At 40.8% G+C, this 18889-nt stretch overlaps 1 protein-coding gene across 2 annotated transcripts in view; it reads right to left on the bottom strand.

Moving 5' to 3' along the window:
- The window catches only part of TAF3 (TATA-box binding protein associated factor 3), a gene marked incomplete at its 5' end in the record, with an annotated part of 123269 nt that overhangs the window by 11695 nt on the left and 92685 nt on the right, over nt 1-18889 (bottom strand). The window contains 3 exons of one of the 2 annotated variants that reach the window (XM_084270122.1): nt 10184-10266; nt 10382-10459; nt 15528-17341. In XM_084270122.1, coding sequence (XP_084126248.1) covers nt 10184-10266; nt 10382-10459; nt 15528-17341 — 1975 coding nt within the window. The remainder of the gene's footprint in view (nt 1-10183; nt 10267-10381; nt 10460-15527; nt 17342-18889) is intronic. The other variant, XM_084270123.1, reaches the window with a different exon arrangement.

Below are 18889 nucleotides of genomic sequence, written 5' to 3'. Positions count from 1 at the left end.
TCCAAACTGTTTACTTGCCTGAGGTATCTGTAGCCAGCAATCCTCTCTTCACACGCTACACTAAGCACACGAAGTTGCTCTCCTACCATAATACAGACTCCCCTATGCTCCTCCTAACAGTGCTCCAAGCCCTCCTCTGCACCCGCTCTTCCCAATCCATCCTTCCTGAATACAAGCTGCCTTTGAGATTGGAATACAACATTTCAGATGAAGTATCAACAGGTTCTCGTATGATGGTCTGGACACTTCCATTATCTGCTAAAATCACCTCTTGCAATGCATCCTATGGTCACACTTTCATCATGTTGGCCACACCATCATTCAGTGATCAACTAATGTCACACTCAATGCACCTACCATAGCAATACATGTACCGATCAGCATTTTACCTCTGGCTGACGTTTCTACTGGCACACTTCAAATGCAAAGCCTCTACTACAGTTTTCCATTTACCAAATAAAATACTGTTTTCCCCTTCTATTCAAGTAGATCCATTTCTTTCCAGTCAATCATCAGATCCTCATTTGTACTGACATGGTCCTTCAACCACACTGCCAATAAAAAGCATCGGTGTTCTACCTCCTCCTATGTCAAATTTTTAAATGTAATTATTAAATGAAACCAGAACTGAAATACATCACTGAGCATGTTTCCTAGTAATCTCCTCTCTGGTTAGATAAGGTCCCTTACAACTCTCAGTAGCTATCTTCCTTTGAGCTAGTTCCTTACTAGCAGCCCACCTTCTAATCCCATCTTTGCCAGCTTCACGACGCATGTCCTGTGTGACAGTATTAAACATTTTGTTGAAATCCAGGTTGAATTTGCCATCTTTTATTCATCTGGAAGAGACCATTCCTTCTTCCAATGGTAGGACAGATGTCAACTCTACTCCAGCTATGTATGTGTGAATATCTCACCTCTTTTCCACTGCAGCCAAGACTTTCCCTTGGAGGGGAAGTGATTTGATCCTGCACCCAGTGACTGTTTCCCCCATCCAGAAGAAACCACTCTGCAGTGGGAGGTGGAAGGAGCTGCTCTCAGCATTGATGGTAGAAACAAATATCCAAGGTGCATGGTAAAAATATCAGCCACTGCCAGCCACATCTCTCGCAGGGATGACCGATGGGATGAGGCTAACCTAGAAATGTGGTTGTTTTGTGAAAGATTGGTATCAAAACTGTTGACACGGCTCACTTATGTTTCATGTTTTATTCCATTACTTCCAAGTCTTTAATCAGCTCTTCCTCCAAAATTTGTTTTGTAATTGTGTGCACTGCTGTCACAGGGTGTCCAGCTCACTTTCCCTTTCTTCCCTTCTTCAGCACTTCATTCTACTATTTATTAAAAACAGTTTTAACAAAAATTGCATTTTAAAACAAAAAGAAATGTATTACAAATTACTTGTCACTGAGCCTGCAAATTAACAATGCAGTTCTTCTAGAACTTGGGAGAAAGATTATCCCATTCCTTGACTTCAGTGCATAAAAGTGTCTCTCTTGTTTCCCAGCTCCCTACGGTAATTTTCACTGTCTTGAACCTACTTCTGTCACACATCTCATCCTAGTTCTCAGTAAAGGTGACAATGAACACTGGATCAGAAAAGAATACTTTCCTTCTGTTTTTGGCTCATACCTATGCTATCCTTTGTCTTCTCCCTGTCTTCACTTTCTTAGCCCCCCAGAAGAAATCCCCTTCTTCCCATCTTTTCCCATTTGCTCAATATCCTTCACAACATTTAATTCAGTTTGACCTCTGCTGAGCCCGACTAAACCTCTGCAGTCTTTTGCCTTGAAGACTTCTTTGCCAGCAGTCCTTTTCTCCTAGAGGTGCGATGCTTGTGCCCAACATCCTTTTGGAAGGAGTCAGTCATGCCATTCACCATATAGTCACTTTGGTACAAGTGACCCCTTCCCACAGGCAGAAAACAAACCTTCTGAATCCATTAGGTCTTCAGTCCAGCTGTCATTTCTAGGTAACTCCTTTGGTTCATGGACATTTGACCTCTTGAAGTTGAATTACAGGTTTTCTACTGTTGATATTTCCATTACTTTAAGTGAAACAGAGTTCTGCCCTTGGCCTCCACCCTTCGTATCTGTTACACCAGGGTATTTCTCCCAACAACCACAAACACCTTTCTGCTGATGACTCCTAAATCTCCCTCCCATTCTTTCTCACCGTTCTGACTTAACATCTCTGGATGGTTCACTGCCAGCCTGACAAAACAAAACTGGGCTGCTAGCGTGGTGTCTTGGTATCTTTCACCTGCTTTTCTCTCTTATCATCAGTAACAAGCTACTCAGAGCTTCGATGTGAAAACCACCTGGCATCATCCCCTTCTCCTGAGCTCTCAACACCAAAACCAGAAGCTGGTAAAACATATACACCAATGAGCTCTTTGTAACCTTTTTCTTACGTGTTTCCTGCAAACTGTGCTTTATTGTCATTTGCTTGGCAAATGTTATGGGATGCACCATCCAGAAGCTTGCCCATACACCAGACCAACATCTACCGTCTTTAGTAGGAACTATAGTGGGAACTAATGTGGAATAGAAATTTTACTAACCACCAGAAAATTAGGCAAGCATGGGTTTAGAAACCTCTAAAACTATAATTTCCAGCTTGTTACTGAGACATGTTTTTGTAAGAACCAAGCAAACCGGATGGTCCTGAACTTGGAGGCTCTGTACAACTACAGATAAATTGCTCACAGGACAACTTTACTAAATTCAGGTAGGACCATCTTTTTTCTTTCATGTCTACGGATGGCTACTCCTCCGTGGCTCTCTTGTCTCAATCCAGCTGCTGAATTATATTGTGAATCCTTGGGTGTACATACTTCACTCAGTTAAAAAAATTCAATAGAAGCATAATAAGAAAGAAGCACCCCTGCCAAAGACAAGTATCAGTAAGTACCTTTCTCTTGCAGTTATCTTCTATGGAGAAAAAGTCTATTTTTAAATAAATAAATACCCATCTGCCTTTCTAATCTTTCACAGGAATTTTCTGTAGCGCTTTCTAAGGGCAGCTGCTCAAGCCCATTTACACAAGCGATTTGGTTATGTGTCTAAACCTGCCTGAAGGATTTTTTTATTTAAATTGTGGTATACAGTATACAATTTTATCAGTCTTGAGCAATAAGTGCCAAAATCAAACAATCTCACAATAAATTGTTTTGCTTTCTAACCACAGAAGCTTTTTTATGGATTGACTTTTGGAGTCATCACCTAATGTGGCCAACAGCAAAATGACAATCATTTGTCACCTACCATAAACAGGATGAATAATTAGTTGGGGTTGCTTCAGTAACTAAAAAAAAAAACAAGAAAGGAAGGGGGGAAAGCGAAAAAACCTAAGGACTACCTCTGAAGTTTGAAATAATTCAAAGAAGAAAAAACCTTTAGAAATATAAACAAAAAATGATAATTTATTTGTTTTGGTAAAAGGGGTATGGTATTCTTTGGATTATTATTCTTTTTTTTTCGTGTGAGAGCTGCAATCCTGCAGCAAGGGAGAGGCTGGGGAACCTCCACTGAAGTAAAAGAGACTTTTGGATGGATACAAGACCACACATGGGGATTTTACTGCAGGATCGGAGCCAATATGTTCCACTCAAAAAAGAACAATTGCAAATGGGATATGAATCATACCCGAGACAATATCTTCATTAAAATACATTCAGCATTTAAAAAGGCATTGAAAATCAGTCCTCCATAAGACTACAGAACAGAAAAATGCAGGTATGTATATACACACACACACAAACACACGTGAGCAGAGATTTATGAAAGCTGTAAAGATCACTGGAATTCCTTAAGCACACCTCTGCAGCCTGGGAGAGGAGCAAGATCATTTTTCATTACTCTGCCTCCTCACTCAGGTGGTCCATTGATCATATCAAAAATGATTTCCCCACTGCACGCTCTTTTCCATCTTGCAGCCAAAGTTGGATTGACACACGGACAGTTAACACTGCCTTTCTCTGCTAAGTGCTACACTGTACAATAATTGGGACATCCATTAGTCCTGCAATAAACACAGACTTTCGCTGCCTGGACTCTATTGTTTAATTTTCCCAAACAGTGGTTTACCCTTCTACATTTTTCTCCCTAAAGTATCACTTTTTCCCTCCTATTTAATTGCACAATAAGTTCTCCTCCAGAGCTTTCTGTTGAATAAGCAACGTCTCGCAGGGTAACCAACACCACCCACAGCTGTGTCCTACAATAGCCCCATGCTGCTTGCATTACGTCTTTCGGGGGGTTTGGTCACGGTGCCTTAACTGCTCCAAACACTGCTCTTATTCATCAAAACGTGCAGGAGGAGGGGCTTCCACCAGGATTCCTTTACCTGTTTCCCCACCACAAAACAGTGAAATAAATGGAATGGGTCATGAGCTCCTTGGTCGGTAATGCAAACCTAGGGCTTGACAAGTCAATAAAAAGTCAATCCTTTCCTCCCCAGCCACACGTAGGGTGCCAAGGCTAGAGGCAAACAATTTGGATGTGCCTACACAGGGAAGGTAATGAACCCCGTTATTCAGCTACTGTGAGCAACCACTATGAAGCCAGTAATCTAAATTATCAAAGTCTGAGTAGCTCTCCACTAAATAGTACCTGAAGTTGAAAAGTTTCTTCACGTGGTCTGATATATCCATAGAAGAAGAACCCTATTAAATAGGAAGGAATCTGGATAGCCACCAAAGATGACACTGAAAAACAAGATGCATTCTTGGAAATTACAAGGAGCAGAATTCTAGTTTAACTGAAGCTAATAGCAAAGTCTAGAGCTAGATTTTGCTATTAGACATCTGGCTAGTCTAGCTCTAGACTTTGCTATTAGACATCTATCTAGTGTAGCTCTAGATTTTGCTATTAGACATCTAGCTAGTCTAGCTCTAGACTTTGCTATTAGATATCTAGCTAGGTCTTCTCACAACTCCCAGGAAATTTGGGCGATTTTCAAAAAATACATGTTCGTGTTACAGGAGCAACTACAGATGCCCAGTGACCTTAGGAGAACACCTTGACTAACTTCTTGTCTTCAACCAGGTCAGTAAAAAGTGTATCGATGGATTTGCTAATAACTTCTTCTCTCTTCCCTTGGTGCCATTACTTTTTGGAAGTCTGATTGTGGATGTGAGCATGTAGTTTTCCCCAGAAAATTCAATCTCTGGAGAATTTGCAGCCCAACTCTTATGTAAATTAAGCTTCCTGCAGACAGAAGATCCATTATTTAGGTATCTGTTTTTTGGAGAACATTACCTTATAATAATCTTGGTGGCACCCTGCATGCTGCAGATTAAGTAATGAAGTTTTACAGAATTTCAAACAGTATGAATAAAGAACTGGTTTACTGCAATTCTGTTGGCCAACTGTGGTTACGCTTAATGAATTCTTGAGCAAGTAACAGTGATGACCCAAATGATGTACATTTATGGAAAATAAACTCACCCAACAGTCCAGCTGTGTTTCAGGTAGGGCCGTAACTTCAAGGAGGAGATCTTCTCAAGCTCCATTTCCCTTCAGGCTTATACTTTTTCAGACATGATATTTTGCCAACTCACAGAAACACATGCTATAAAGCACATTATTGTGGTAGAAGGTCTTAGATGGATGATCATGGAAGCTTGGTGTAATAAACCAGAAAGCAACAGGACAGGTTCTCCTATCTTCTTAGTCCTCTTGTATGCTTCTGGGTCACCAATACTACACAGTGTCACATCCACTAGTCACAAAGTAATTTGGTCTATATATATGCCACTTGGCTTTCAGATTCCCTACAAAAGACATCAGCTAGCTATGCTGATGGCTTTTGTCATAGGGGTATCACACTGAAGAGAGCCTCCAAAAGAACGTAATTTAGGCCCTGGACTGATAAAGCAGTAAAAAGCTTCCATGGAGTCAATTAAATACGTGGATAACAAACTCCTTTTATTCCTTAATCCTTTTAGGATTTTATTTTACAACCCAGGAGTTATTTAATATACATTTTTATAGACCCATACACACCTGAGCATATGTGCCATTTTTTTTTGGCATGGGGAGAAGGTCACCTATCTACTCATTTTAAAAATATGTAAGATAAGAAGCGACTTCATTAGAGTGGCAGGTCACATTTACAGGTTAAACACTGTTAAAATACCCATCCTTCCTCTTCTCATGTCTTCTTTTCCAGGTTCCCTGCTTCTAAGTCACAGGAGTATTGAAACAGCAACCAGTGAGTGGTACTCTGCTTTGTGGTCTGGCATTAGGCAGAAGCCATGTGTTTTTTCTTAAAAGCTGTATTTAAATGTAGAATAACTTTATCTGAAGTATCAAAAATTACAGCACATATTTTTGCTGAAGTTTACGTGAACTGTGGTAGTAGCTGGAATGTCAACACCTCATCACAGGTCTGCTTTGGAAAAGCTTATGTGTATGAAAAATGATTGTGCTTAGGAAAAATAATTAGACAAAAAAGAAACCATGATGCAATTGAATAAAAGTATTAAATTCTGCTCATCATTTGCAGTTGATTTAAAATTTAAAATTCTATGCTGGCTGTGTTTTTTTGTTTTGTTTTTCAAAAAGATAGCATCTCCAGTTCCTTCCTATACTAACTCAGTTAGCAATCTACCTTGATAACACTGGAGTAAAAAAAAAATCCCACAGTGAAAAACCCTTCCAACATATCATTCAAATCATATCTAAAAAGGTGGTCATAAATATTTTAGAACCCAAGCAAACTAATAAGACCTAGGCCCATTAAGGATAAGATCTTTTACAACAAATTAAATAAAACAATTTATTGAAGCCTGGACTTGAGATAAACTAGATTTACTAGCTGACCTTTTATTCATTTAAAGAACAAAATTAGCTCTAATTGCATTAGAATGGAATCCAGTAAATTTCTTCTAATGTGGCATCCATGCAAGTATTGCTGTAATTGTTTACAACTAAGATGGAAATGCTCTGATTGTAATCTGCTTTCTTCTTGCATTACTGTGCAGTTAAAACACTTGCAAGAAAACCTAAAGTAGGACAGTTTTTCCAATATTGGCTTCTCCATCTTCATGTCTGTTAACCTAACATTATTAGTAGCTGTCTCTTTTGAACTGATGTGTGCTGTAAGAATATCTGCATGTTGGGCAAGCAGGTATCACTTTGAATGCAGGAGTAATAAGTACTCTTACTCACAGAAACAGGAAAGAAGGAGACTCCTCCACTGCTGCCATCACTGCTTTGGATGTTGGTCCATGTTGAGGAGCCAAGAAGCAAAACGACAGGGAATAAAGTGCTCACTACACCACAAAGGCATTTTCCTCACCACTGCTGCATTATTTGAGTAAACTTGTGTTGCTGCCCTTGTGCTGTGTTTATGGTGTGATGTTAATCTCCATTTCAAACACCATCAACCTGACACTTTTTGTGCAGGCACCTGTAAGACTTGCAGCTTCACAAGATCTTAAGTACTTCCACTAAAGACAATGTTTTATATGAAATTCCCCCAAACAAACCACTCTCCATAGGTACTTAAGCACTTCCAAAAGCCGCCAAACAGCTCTCCTCTCTAAGAGAGGAAATGGAGATAACTGATTACTCCATCTAGTTTTCACTCATCAGATTCTATGAATTCCCCAAAACTTTTCTCACACTTTTCCACGGCCATTCATGGTATTCTCCAACAATCCCATGATAAGTAAACTCCAGAGACAACCTAATTAAAACACAACATTTCCCTATGTTAATTACCAGATATTTAGAACTTCATTTCCAACACAAATGAAATATAAGTTTAACTTTCCCTTACCATAACACGTCACAAAAGGTTTTGCTTCTGTCTGTTTTGAGCTTCTTAAAAGGCTGATGACCCTACTATGGTCTTTTCAACTAATAACTTTTAAAAACAGAGGTCACAGAGACTTCTGGTATTACTTCAGAGGTCCAAGCCAGGCACAGAGCTGTGTAATGCTTTGCCTCAGAGCCACAACAGTCCTTTTCATAATGATCACAACACATGAAAATTAAAATATGCTTGGAGTTCAGGCTGAATATTAATTGCTGAGGATGAAAGCAGAAGTGTTATTTAGAGCAGGGCAGTTCTACTGCAAGCCCTGCTGCATCACACACCAGACTGACACACAACACAGAACGGTTCCCAGAGCCACGTGGCACAAACTGTACTTACCTGTGTAATGGCAAATTTCTATGACAAAGCCTAAAATCTATTACAAAGCTCCACCAGTCAGAAGGTGCAACTGGGTGATACATCCATTACAACGGGACAACTTTAGGGTGCCCATACTGTAGGCAGTGAGGAGGTATTTAAAGTAGAAGTGGAAACCAGTAAGCAAATAGAGATGGAATATAAATGACTCAAACCTTCAGGATAGCCTAAAACCAGCTCAAGGATGTGTCATGTGGAGAAGATGGAGTTCTCCAAGGCCCAGTACAGGGACTGCAGAGAGCTGCTGCACAACCACTTTTTAGCATTGCTACCAGCTGCTCCCAGGCCCCCCCTGACCCCTGAAGATCTCAGCCTTGGTGTTTGATTCTCCCCTAATTTGACTAGAAGCTTTGAGCCAAGTCAGCTTTAGGTATCTCCCATTCCAGAGTCAGGGTTTAAACTCCTAGGCTCTGCCTAGATCACAGCACCTGAGGTCCTCAGAAGGTGGTCAGGGTGCCACAAAAGAAAGTGGGATAGAAGCAAGCTTCCCATGAGATCATAAACCAAGATGTTGGTATCCCTGACAAGCTGGCAGGGCTGACGATGATGTACTCATATGATCTGTACCAAGCAGATCCCCTGCTTTTTGTGAAGATCCCTTCACAAAATGTGTGTGGGTATGAGAAAAACTGGGGTTAGATAAGATGGGAAGTTAAGTCAACTCTTTGGTGCTAAAATATGGCTTCAGAACTTCTAAATTACAAGTCCTGCCTTGAAAATATGACTATGGTTTCCCCATATAAATGCTTGTACTGTCCTTGAAAAAGAGGAGTTTAAAAGTATCCATAGGTCCTTCAGGAAAACAGATTTTGGGCTCTGAAGGAGCAGCCTGTCCACATGTGCGTGTACAAATCTGCACAGCAGGACAGATAACCGTTCTGGGAGAGCAGGAGCTTTTGTACCACAGTATGAGACAGAGAAATTATAGATCACATTCAAATGTTGCAAAAGGAAGAAGAAAGCAGAGATGGTTGAAGAGCAGGAAAAGGCCCTGATATCTGGGGGAAGGCATGTCACATAGAAACCAAGAAATGACTGAAGTAACAACTTCAGACCAGTCACAGTTACCCACTGAGGAGGAGTAAGGCAGTGCAGAAAAAGAGGATAATCATCAAAGATGCCATTTAGCTTGTAATGCACATTAGTGATTGGGAGATTTAGTTCAGCGTGGCTATACAAGAGAAACAATTATGACAGCAATATTTCATGTGATGAATGGAAAGGAAATAACTGTTTGGTGCTCGTGTTTACCATCAGACATGAAAGTCTACTCTGTTCTGTTAAAAACAATATGCAAAACCTGATTAAAAGAAACCCTTCACATACAAAACAGGACCAGCCTAAAAAGCCTAGTGACGCACAGTTTCCCCAGCCTCTCCAGCCACCTGTTTATGCTCTATCATCTCTAGGTTAGAGACCAACTTATTTACACTCATTCAGTACAAAGTATATTTGTACAACAGCACCCAATAATTAGGGAGTGAATAAACCTACATTTGAAATGCGTTAGGTACACTCATGAATAATCATCAGTGCTTATAATAAAAACAGATGTCTATAAAGGAATTTCAACTGTTACATTTTGAAGGATAACTCAACTGTTAGCTGAAAAGCATTATGAAACTTAGCTGTAGGGATGACCACCTGTTATGGATGCCTCACTAAATGTCCCTGGAGGCAACATGTGAGTCTTGTGATCCATGGCCTAGAAAGTCATGGACTGGGAAACGTAGGATGGATGGAAGATGATGGATCCTGCTTGGAGAGTAGAAGAAAAAGGGCAAGATGTCCAGAAAGTTTGTGTTGGGAAGTGTTCTGCTTGATTTTTCATTAGGACAGTCAAAAGATGTCATAGCTGTATGAACGTCATTTGCCACTATTTTAAAAGCATTTCCCACTGGAAAGGGGAGCTACCACAAGAGACAGAGGATGAGCTGTGGCAAACATACACCTTGCAGATGAATTTATTTGTACTTACATCTTGTCTTGGCCTGCACCCACTCTTAATGTCAGCCGAGGAATAACCGGTGATGGAGCTGGAACAACTGGTTCCACCTTTATCTGTACAAGGGAACACAATCATCAATCAAAGACTGCAAGCAGACTCCCAAAATACATTCATTACATGAAAGCACTGATGGAGTTAACCAGAGTATATTGGTTTAATGAGACCAACCTGTGACAGACTGATCACCGCTCTCTCACGCTTCGTGCTGTGGCATGGATGGTCAGAGTTTGTTGGGAGGTCCCAGCCCTTAGCAAATCACAAATAGGAATTGTAGACTAAAAAGTAAACTTGAAATTTTGTTGTATTTGTACCTACTTATACACTTTGTTAACACATCTTCCCAATATAGTATTTTTCTACAGACACAAAGCCCCAGTATGCTTCTACACAATGACATGAAACGCTTCAACCTCTGGTATTCAAACTTGACAGTTTTTGCACCCACATGTGTTTGCACCTTTTTCTGAGATTTAAATTCAATTATTTCACAGGTTTGTCACCTAAATGTACTGTCACTCTTCTGAATCAAAACTGGACACAAACAAAAGCAAATAAACCCCAAGCAACACCACTGAATGCTCTATGAAAGTGCTTATCCACATCAGTATAATGGAACCACTGCTTTTTAGTGCAACTGAGCTGATGTTTCTAATGGCTATTTTTCAAATGGCCCAATTTCCAATCTCAGTATCTGGTGGAGTCCAGGTGACCCGTGTATGACTTTAAACTCTCTGAACCATTGTCTGCCAAAATTTGAGCATGTATGTCATCGTATTTAATAAAATAAGCACTTAGCTGAATCTGGTCTGGGCACTTAAAAACACAGTATGCATACACTAAATGGAAACTTGAGCTATTCTCACTAGGAGAAATTAGTTTTGAGAAGCTTTCATGAAGAAAAGGAGAACAAAAGATCAACTCAAAGCATAGAAAGCAGCGCAGGAGACAAAGGCCAGATTGGGAGGACTCAGTTAGGTCTTAGATGGAGGAATGGAAATGACAAAGCGCTGTGCCATGCACCTTGCCCAAAGAGAGCTGCTCATTAGGAGATGTCTACTCCAGAGAGAGAAGGGCTGCAGCCTGAGTAGTATTTCTGTTGTGACAGCGTTAACTATGCTCTCTATAAAGGTCTCCAAGGATATGTATTAGCCTACTTCACATGTCTCTCTCTGCTCTGCTGTTTAAACAGCATGACTTTTTGGTTATGCCATTCTCCTGGAGTATCACAGGAGTTATTTTCCTCTGCAGCACCTAATGCCTGGAACAATTTCACTGCCACTTTCCATTTTTTTCTCTCAATTGCTTTCCCAGCACCTTAACCTGCAGCATCATCCACTGGACAGAGACACGGAAGTGAATTCTGGGCACAGGAGGCTCAGGCACATCCCTTAGATTAACTTACTTCTTCTCCTGCATGTTTTTCCTCCTTCTGTGGTGCCTATTTCAAATGTGTAACTTCCTAGGACAAGCACTGCTACTTAGCTTCTAGCACACAGCACAGGAAGATACTCATGTCATCCATCCTTTGCATTAAGGCATTCTGTACTATTGTTATTATTTGCATACCATCAAGATGTTCTAAGCAATGGTGGTGTGGGCTCATGCAGCAGAAGCAAAGCACATGAAACACTTCTTTATGCTCAGATACCAACACTCCAGTCTGCTGTGAGAGGAAAACTGGGCTCCATGAAAATCCTAAAGTTTATCCTTTGATACAAGAGGAGAGGAAGCATCTTTGAACAACGTGGCTTTGTGTGCAGGGTTCGTGTGACTGCAGCAGAGTGAAAATTGGGGAGCATTCACAGTTATATCCTGGATATATATTGTGGAAGAACTTTTTCACGGTGAGGGTGACAGAGCACTGGAATAGGCTACCCAGGGGTGGAGTCTCCTTCTCTGGAGATATTCAAGACCCATCTGGACGCACCCCTGTATGACCTGTCCTAGGGAACCTGCTTTGGCAGGAGGGTTGGGCTTGATGATCTCTGGAGGTCCTTTCCAACCCCTAAAATTCTGTGATTCTGTGATATCCTGGCCTACCTCTACATTGATGACAGGATTTTGATTCAGGCATAAGGGTAGTTTACTCTGAGGCTGCTCTGGCAAGCAAAGATGGATCAGTTTCTTGTGAAGCAGTTCCTCAACTACTTTAGTTTACAGCTCAGGGTATTAAGGTTAGCTGAAACTGGGTCAGCGGCTGCTTGGTGAGCTGCTCAGTCACTCCTACAGCACGCCTGGTAATCTCCATCGTAGAAGTGGGGTGTAACCGCCCCAACCGTTTGCTTTTAATTTAGCAGTGCACACCAGGCAGTGCCTCAGCTCACTGCCTCATTTTCTGGCTCCAAGGGCAGCATCCTAACACTTAACAGAGCTGCAGGCGAGCCCTGTGTGAAAGCTCCTCTTCCTCGGTCCCAGCACCGAACACTTCCAGCAGGCAGCCTTCAACTTCTGCTTTCTGCTATTCACTCAGAGTTGTTGCTGTTTTGTGTTTGGGGCAAAACTACAGGGAAAACTTGATAAAAAGCTTCAATTCCCCAAGAGGATGGGAGGCACATAGGTAATAACTATTAAAATACTAAAAAATGGGAACATTTCAGCTGAGTCACCCTTCTATTTAAGTATAGCACTATTTGAAATAGAAATTTGTTATTTTCTACTGCCCATTGAGAGCTGAAACTGTAGTTACCCCCAAACTCATCTCTCAGGCTGGGCTTACACACACCATGGAAGGTCAAGTGTCCGAGCAGTAACTCGATCATTTGCTCTTAGAGCACAACTGCTGGCTAAATAAGTCATTGTGTGATCTAAAAGCTAAATTAAGGAAACATGTACTTTTAGGGGTTAAAACGAAAGAGCAGCATTCTGGAGTAATACTGGGAATTGGGGCCAGCAGAAGAGCATTTACAGTGGATTACTAAGCTTCCCAAATCACCAAAGAGGTAAAGTCCAGCAATATAAGACTCCTTTGTAGCTAACTAAAAATACATTGTCAGTGGATTTGTCCAGTTTTATGTATAAGCAATACTTCTTTCACCTGAACTAATACTAGTAGTCATATAAGCCCCTTATTGCCATGTGCTGCATTTTTTTTGCTAATCTTCAAGGATTTAGCTTCTTTGCCACATACCTCAGGGCACCAACTGATAAAGCTCTAACTCTCCATTTTTCCAGGACACCAGCAGTGCGGCCTTGCAAAAAATGAAAATCGCTCAAGAGATTTAAAGGGGAAATTTATTTTTAAAATCCTGACTTGCAGCAAAGAGGTGGATTTAAAAAAAAAAAAGAAAAAAAAAAAGCTTATCTATCGAGAATCAGTTTAAATTTTAATTCTATCTGGGGACTCTTTCATGCATCCTAGCTTTAAAGTTTATCTTTTGACAGGGACTTTTTGTCAAGGTAATGGGCAGCTTTGTCAATTTAATTTGTCTGAGTTTTTATTACTGTTGATCTCCTTTTCCTTATATATATATTAGGATATATATATATAAATATAGATATATTTCCATACATATGTTCAGTCTATATCAAAGCTTTACCAGTTTATATTTGCTTGTGTATCTCTCACAAAGCAAACTAGATCATAGAATCATAGGGGTTGGAAGGGACCTTGAGAGATCATTGAGTCCACCCCCCTGCCAAAGCAGCTCCCCAGCTCATATTGCACAGGGAGGCGTCCAGACGGGTCTCGAATATCTCCAGAGATGGAGACTCCACCACCTCCCTGGGCAGCCTGTCCCAGGGCTCTGTTGCCCTCACTATGTAAAAGTTCTTCCACATGTTTGTGCAGAACTTCCTGTGCTCCAACTTGCAGCCATAGCCCCTTGTCCTGTCCCCACAGAGCACTGAAAAGGGGTTGCAGAAATGGAAAAAATCAAATGCATGAAAAACAAGCAACTCATCACTTCGATTCTGGATACACACATATTCAACTTCAAAGAAATCTCTGCAGAAATTCTCAATGAAATATGGGCAAAATGGGGAATCAGACATTAAATTGGACACTGACAACTGCACCCGCCCTCCCGCCCCCCGTTGAGCACCGACTCATCCACGGCAGACAAATTTCAGTTCTCCAGATCACTCGGATACCACACTGAAAAAAAAAATTGTCGATTTAAAAAAATATGGCAAGTTTTGAAATCAGCAGTTTGTTTTAAGTCCAGCAGGTAGAACAACAAGGTACAGAGGGAAAAGAGGAAAGTGAAGGATGTCCCATGTCTGAGCTTGTACAAATGGAGTGTTATACCCAAAGCAGGATGTAAAGAGCATCTTGGTAAAACCAGAATTTATATAGTGCTTCCTAATGTTAAGGATAGAGATTTAGGAAATCCTGTATCCAAGGTTATCACATATGAAGACAATTTCTTTCTTTCTTTTCTTCTTCTTTTTCTTTTTTTAATATTAACGATTTAATGCGTATTATAAGGTGAAGTGACAAAAAATTAGAGCAAAAACCTGAATTAGGGAAACCGTTTCTAATGGGATTTCAAATCTGATAACATGCAAATATGCCGGTTTCATTTCTTAAATATTAAATATATTCTCAAGATTAGGTGATATTGGAAAGAAGAAATTATCTTTGGCTGATAGAAATCAGTAAGAGTTACAGGAGTGGAAGGAGCTCAACCCACTTGAAAACTAGCTCTCCCCTTCTCTCTCTCTCAAGCATATGACTCAAAATGAAAGGTGACATTTGAACATTTAGACCATAATTTGAAAGAATTTTCTTACTTCAAACAAATTGGAGCAATAAGGGGGTGGTCTTGCTAAGAGAGGATTCAGCAGCTCTTCTGAACATCCGAGATAACTGGTGAACTTGTTTATCTGAAGGCAGTCTACTCCTTATTTCTGTCCACCTGGCCATTTACAGGCTTCTACAAGCTCTGAAACAGTAGACTCGTACAAACAAAACTTAAACTTTATATGAAAGGTGCATCTTCCCTGGCCCTACCAGTGGAAATCTACAGAAAAAGATTTGTGTGCTTCAAGAGGACATACATTTGTTGTGTGTGTGCTGTCAGTGAGTGTGAGCCCTGGCTTTTCAAAATGCAAAGTAAGTTGAGGAAAAACCAGAAGGACAATCCCACATTTCAAATTCACAGAACTGAACTTCCATTGTTTCGTCTTCTAAAGAGGTGGGACAGTCCCCAAAAGCCTTGGGGGGTGCCTTCCTTGCAGCTGTGATTTTTAAAAGGTACCAAACCTGTAACAGCGGATCTCCTCAAAGCTCTTAAACAACACTCAGCAGCAAATGTAGGAATCCACGTGCATTTTTCGAGCAAGTATGCCATCTCAACTCACCTAAACAGCTTACCTTTTCATGTTTGTGTTTCTCTTTTTCTTTCTCTTTCTTTTCTCTTTCTTTCCTCTCCTTTTCCTTCTCCTTCTTCTCCTTTTCTTTGTCCTTCTCCCTTTCTTTCTTTTTCTTCTTCTCTTTTTTGTCTTTCTTCTTCTCTTTTGGTTTCTCTTTGTCCTCAAACAGTTTTTCAGGAAGCATAGGAGACAAGGAAGGTAACATGCTGGGAAGCCTCACGGCAGTTGGTGTGCTGAACAAAGGCATTTCTTTGGGAGGTAACACAAGAGGTGCTGATGGAGCCTTTATCTTATCTTCCTTACCCTTATCTTTAAGTTTCTCTTTGTCTTTCTTATCCTTGTCTTTTTTGCCTTTCTCTTTCTCTTTCTTTTTATCTTTATGTTTTTCTCTCTCTTTTTTGGTGTTGCCATCTTTCAACTTTACTTTTGTCTCAGCATCCTCAAAGTCCTTTAGTTTGAATTTATAGGGATCAAGTTCTTCCTCTTTGAGGAGTTCCTTCCACTGAAATTTTGCTTCCTTGTTTCCTTCCTTGTCTTTATCCTTCTCCTTGTTCTTTTCCCTCTCCTTGCTTTTCTCCTTGTTTTTCTCTTTATCTTTTTCCTTTTGCTTTTCTTTCTTCTTCATTTTTGTCTTCAGCTCCTTTTTCAATTTCTTTTTCACTTCTACTGATGAAGCCAGCTTGGTTTTCTCCTCGTAGACTTTGAGAAGAGGTTCTGGCGTTGGCGGTGAAGCAGAAGGAGAGGAGAAATAAGTGAAGTTGGTAGGTGGATTAGAAGGTGTCCCCATGTTTGCCTTTCGAATGACCTCATCAATTGAGTCATCCATTGTCCATGAAATGTCTGAACTCGAAGTCCCACCTGAGGGAGGTATTGGAGTCGCTCCTGCCTTATTTGCATTATTGGCAGAAACAGAAGGTTTAGGAGTTGTAGTCTCTGAAATAGAAAGTCTTTTAGGGCTGGTAAAAATTTCCCCTTCTGATTCAGAACCAGAAGAAAACTCAAAGGGATCCGGTTCTCGTTCTGCACATGCACGAGCAATAACAGCATCAATTGAATCATCAATGGTCTTGTCCATTACAGGGAGTTTCTTAGTCTGGTTTTCAATATTTGGCTTGGTCACAGGCTCAGGTGGTGGTGTCTGCACTTGTTTTACTTGAATGTTTTCCTTTCCTATCTTGTCACTTAATGCAGCCAGAGGGGTTCTACTTGGTGTTTCAGGCTTGACAGGTGGTTGAGGAACATGAACAGGAACCTTTGGACTTTTAGGACTTTTTGGGCTCTTGGCACGACCCGGTGATTTTTTTTCTTTGGATCCAGTTTTTGGTGAACGTATGGGACTTCCAGTTACCACTGGTGAAGGTGTAGCTTTAGGTGATTTTGTCTTCTGTCCTGGAGAACTTGTTTTGGACTTTGTTTTGGGTACAAACGGCTTTGCCTCTACAGTTTTGGGAGTTGGCACTTGTGACTTTGCAATAGGAGCCAACATCGGTGGTTCTGGTGAAGGAGGGGGTAAATCTGTATTGTCCTGAACATGAACTGGAGAAAGCATTGGTGGTACTTTTTGAGTATTTATTGAGCTAAGAGGCTCACGTGGTTCCAAAGTTCCATCCAAGGTGTCCCCTTTGGAGACAGAGAGTTTTGGCCTTTTCACAGGTGGAAATTCCTCAGCATCAGGACTTTCTAACGGTCTCTTGCTCAAGTAGTTCTCATCATTAATTGCCTCATCCTCTTCCATATCTTCCTCCTCTTCTAGTGGTACCTGCATGGCCTCTGCAGATGTACCTCCATCAGTAGGCACCTGTTCCTCTTCCTCTTCTGTAACAAAGAACATTTTTAAACAGCATTAAAATGTGTTTTACAGAAACAAACAAGCATCAGAGCAAATGTTCACACACATCTCAGCCCATAAGAGATAACTGGCCACCTAACAGCTTCTTACTGTCTACTTGGAAGGACAGTGCAGCATCTCCTCTGCCTTGCGATAGCCACTGTCACAACTGGCAGGTGCCCTGATGACAATGCAACGTCAAACCCATAAACAGAGGATACAAGGTTAGAGCTTATAAATGATGGCAGACCTACCTTGTGGAGCAGGTACCAGATCTCAGTTCTACCTAAAACCAACCTGATTATTTCTCACTGCGGTTGTTGGGATTACAATAACAAACCTGCTTCATCCATTTTTAATGAAGGGAGAGGGGATGAAGTATTTTTTGCTGTAACAAAGTCGACTGCAAAGTGTACATCAAAGGAAAATTCACTGGAATGAGCCATCTTGCTTATATATCACACAATTCTGACTGCATTTTAACTACTAGGAAAACTTCTTCCAAAACATGGGTTTGTTTTTCTTGAAGCAGCACAGTCTGAAGGTGAAAGCAAAGGACTAAGCCCCACTCAACCTGCCAGGTTATGTCTCTGATACCATCTTAAGAGCTCGCTGCACAGGGACGTTATCTGTTATGATTATATGGGAACACCCCAGGACTGTGTGTGTGCGCGATGGTTTGGATCAGGAGCACGCTTTTGAAATCCATCTCCCCAGCATCTCTCCACTTACTGTTGTTTTGTTTGCAGCACGGAGCAACCCTAGAGCCCATATGCTGTCTTCTTGCTATAGTGGAACCAAAATGAAAGACACATTGCCAGAGGAATACACCTAACATGCTCCAGTCACAAGTGAGCACTCAAGGCTATGAGAGCAGAAAACCAACTCTTGAAAATAAGATAAACCTGAAACATGCACAGTGTGGACATCAGGCACCAACTGTTTCAGGCCAGTGTGACTGATCTGTTTTGGGTTTTTTTTTTTGTTTAATAGCAGGTTTGGGGCTTTTTTCCCCCCTAAATATAACACCATTTTTAGTCCTACACATGTGAGATTATGGTGTGGAGAAAGGAGAAAATTCGCTTGAGATCTCCCAGAAAATAAGACAGCGGGTTTGAGAAGAGAATCTCTGATCTCCCCAACCACAGCCAAGCACTTTATCCTCTTGGATACACTTCCTCACTTTCAAAATGCAATTATCCAAGCAGGGAAAAGAATCTCTACGTCTGGAATAAGAACAAGCACACCAGCGTTAACCTGACACATTTCTAACTACATCGTTACACCTATGCCTGTGTAGACAACCTCACTTCACTTTACTCCATGTCTCTGTTACCCACCTGGAAAAACAGATGACATTTTGTCTAGCAGGGTTTCTGTGGAAAGATATCAAGTGCCCTAAGATTCTTGCATGATATACATAGTAAAAACCATTTATTATGACAGCAGATAAAGCTCAACTTCTTAATGAGCAGGTGGTTTTAAAGAAGCAAACACTGAGGAACTCACAACATTACACTAACACCATTTAAAGC

This window comes from Gallinula chloropus (assembly GCF_964237585.1).
Source record: "Gallinula chloropus genome assembly, chromosome: 1".
In the NCBI taxonomy this organism is placed as follows: domain Eukaryota; kingdom Metazoa; phylum Chordata; class Aves; order Gruiformes; family Rallidae; genus Gallinula; species Gallinula chloropus.
This window is presented reverse-complemented; position numbering and strand designations above follow the sequence as displayed.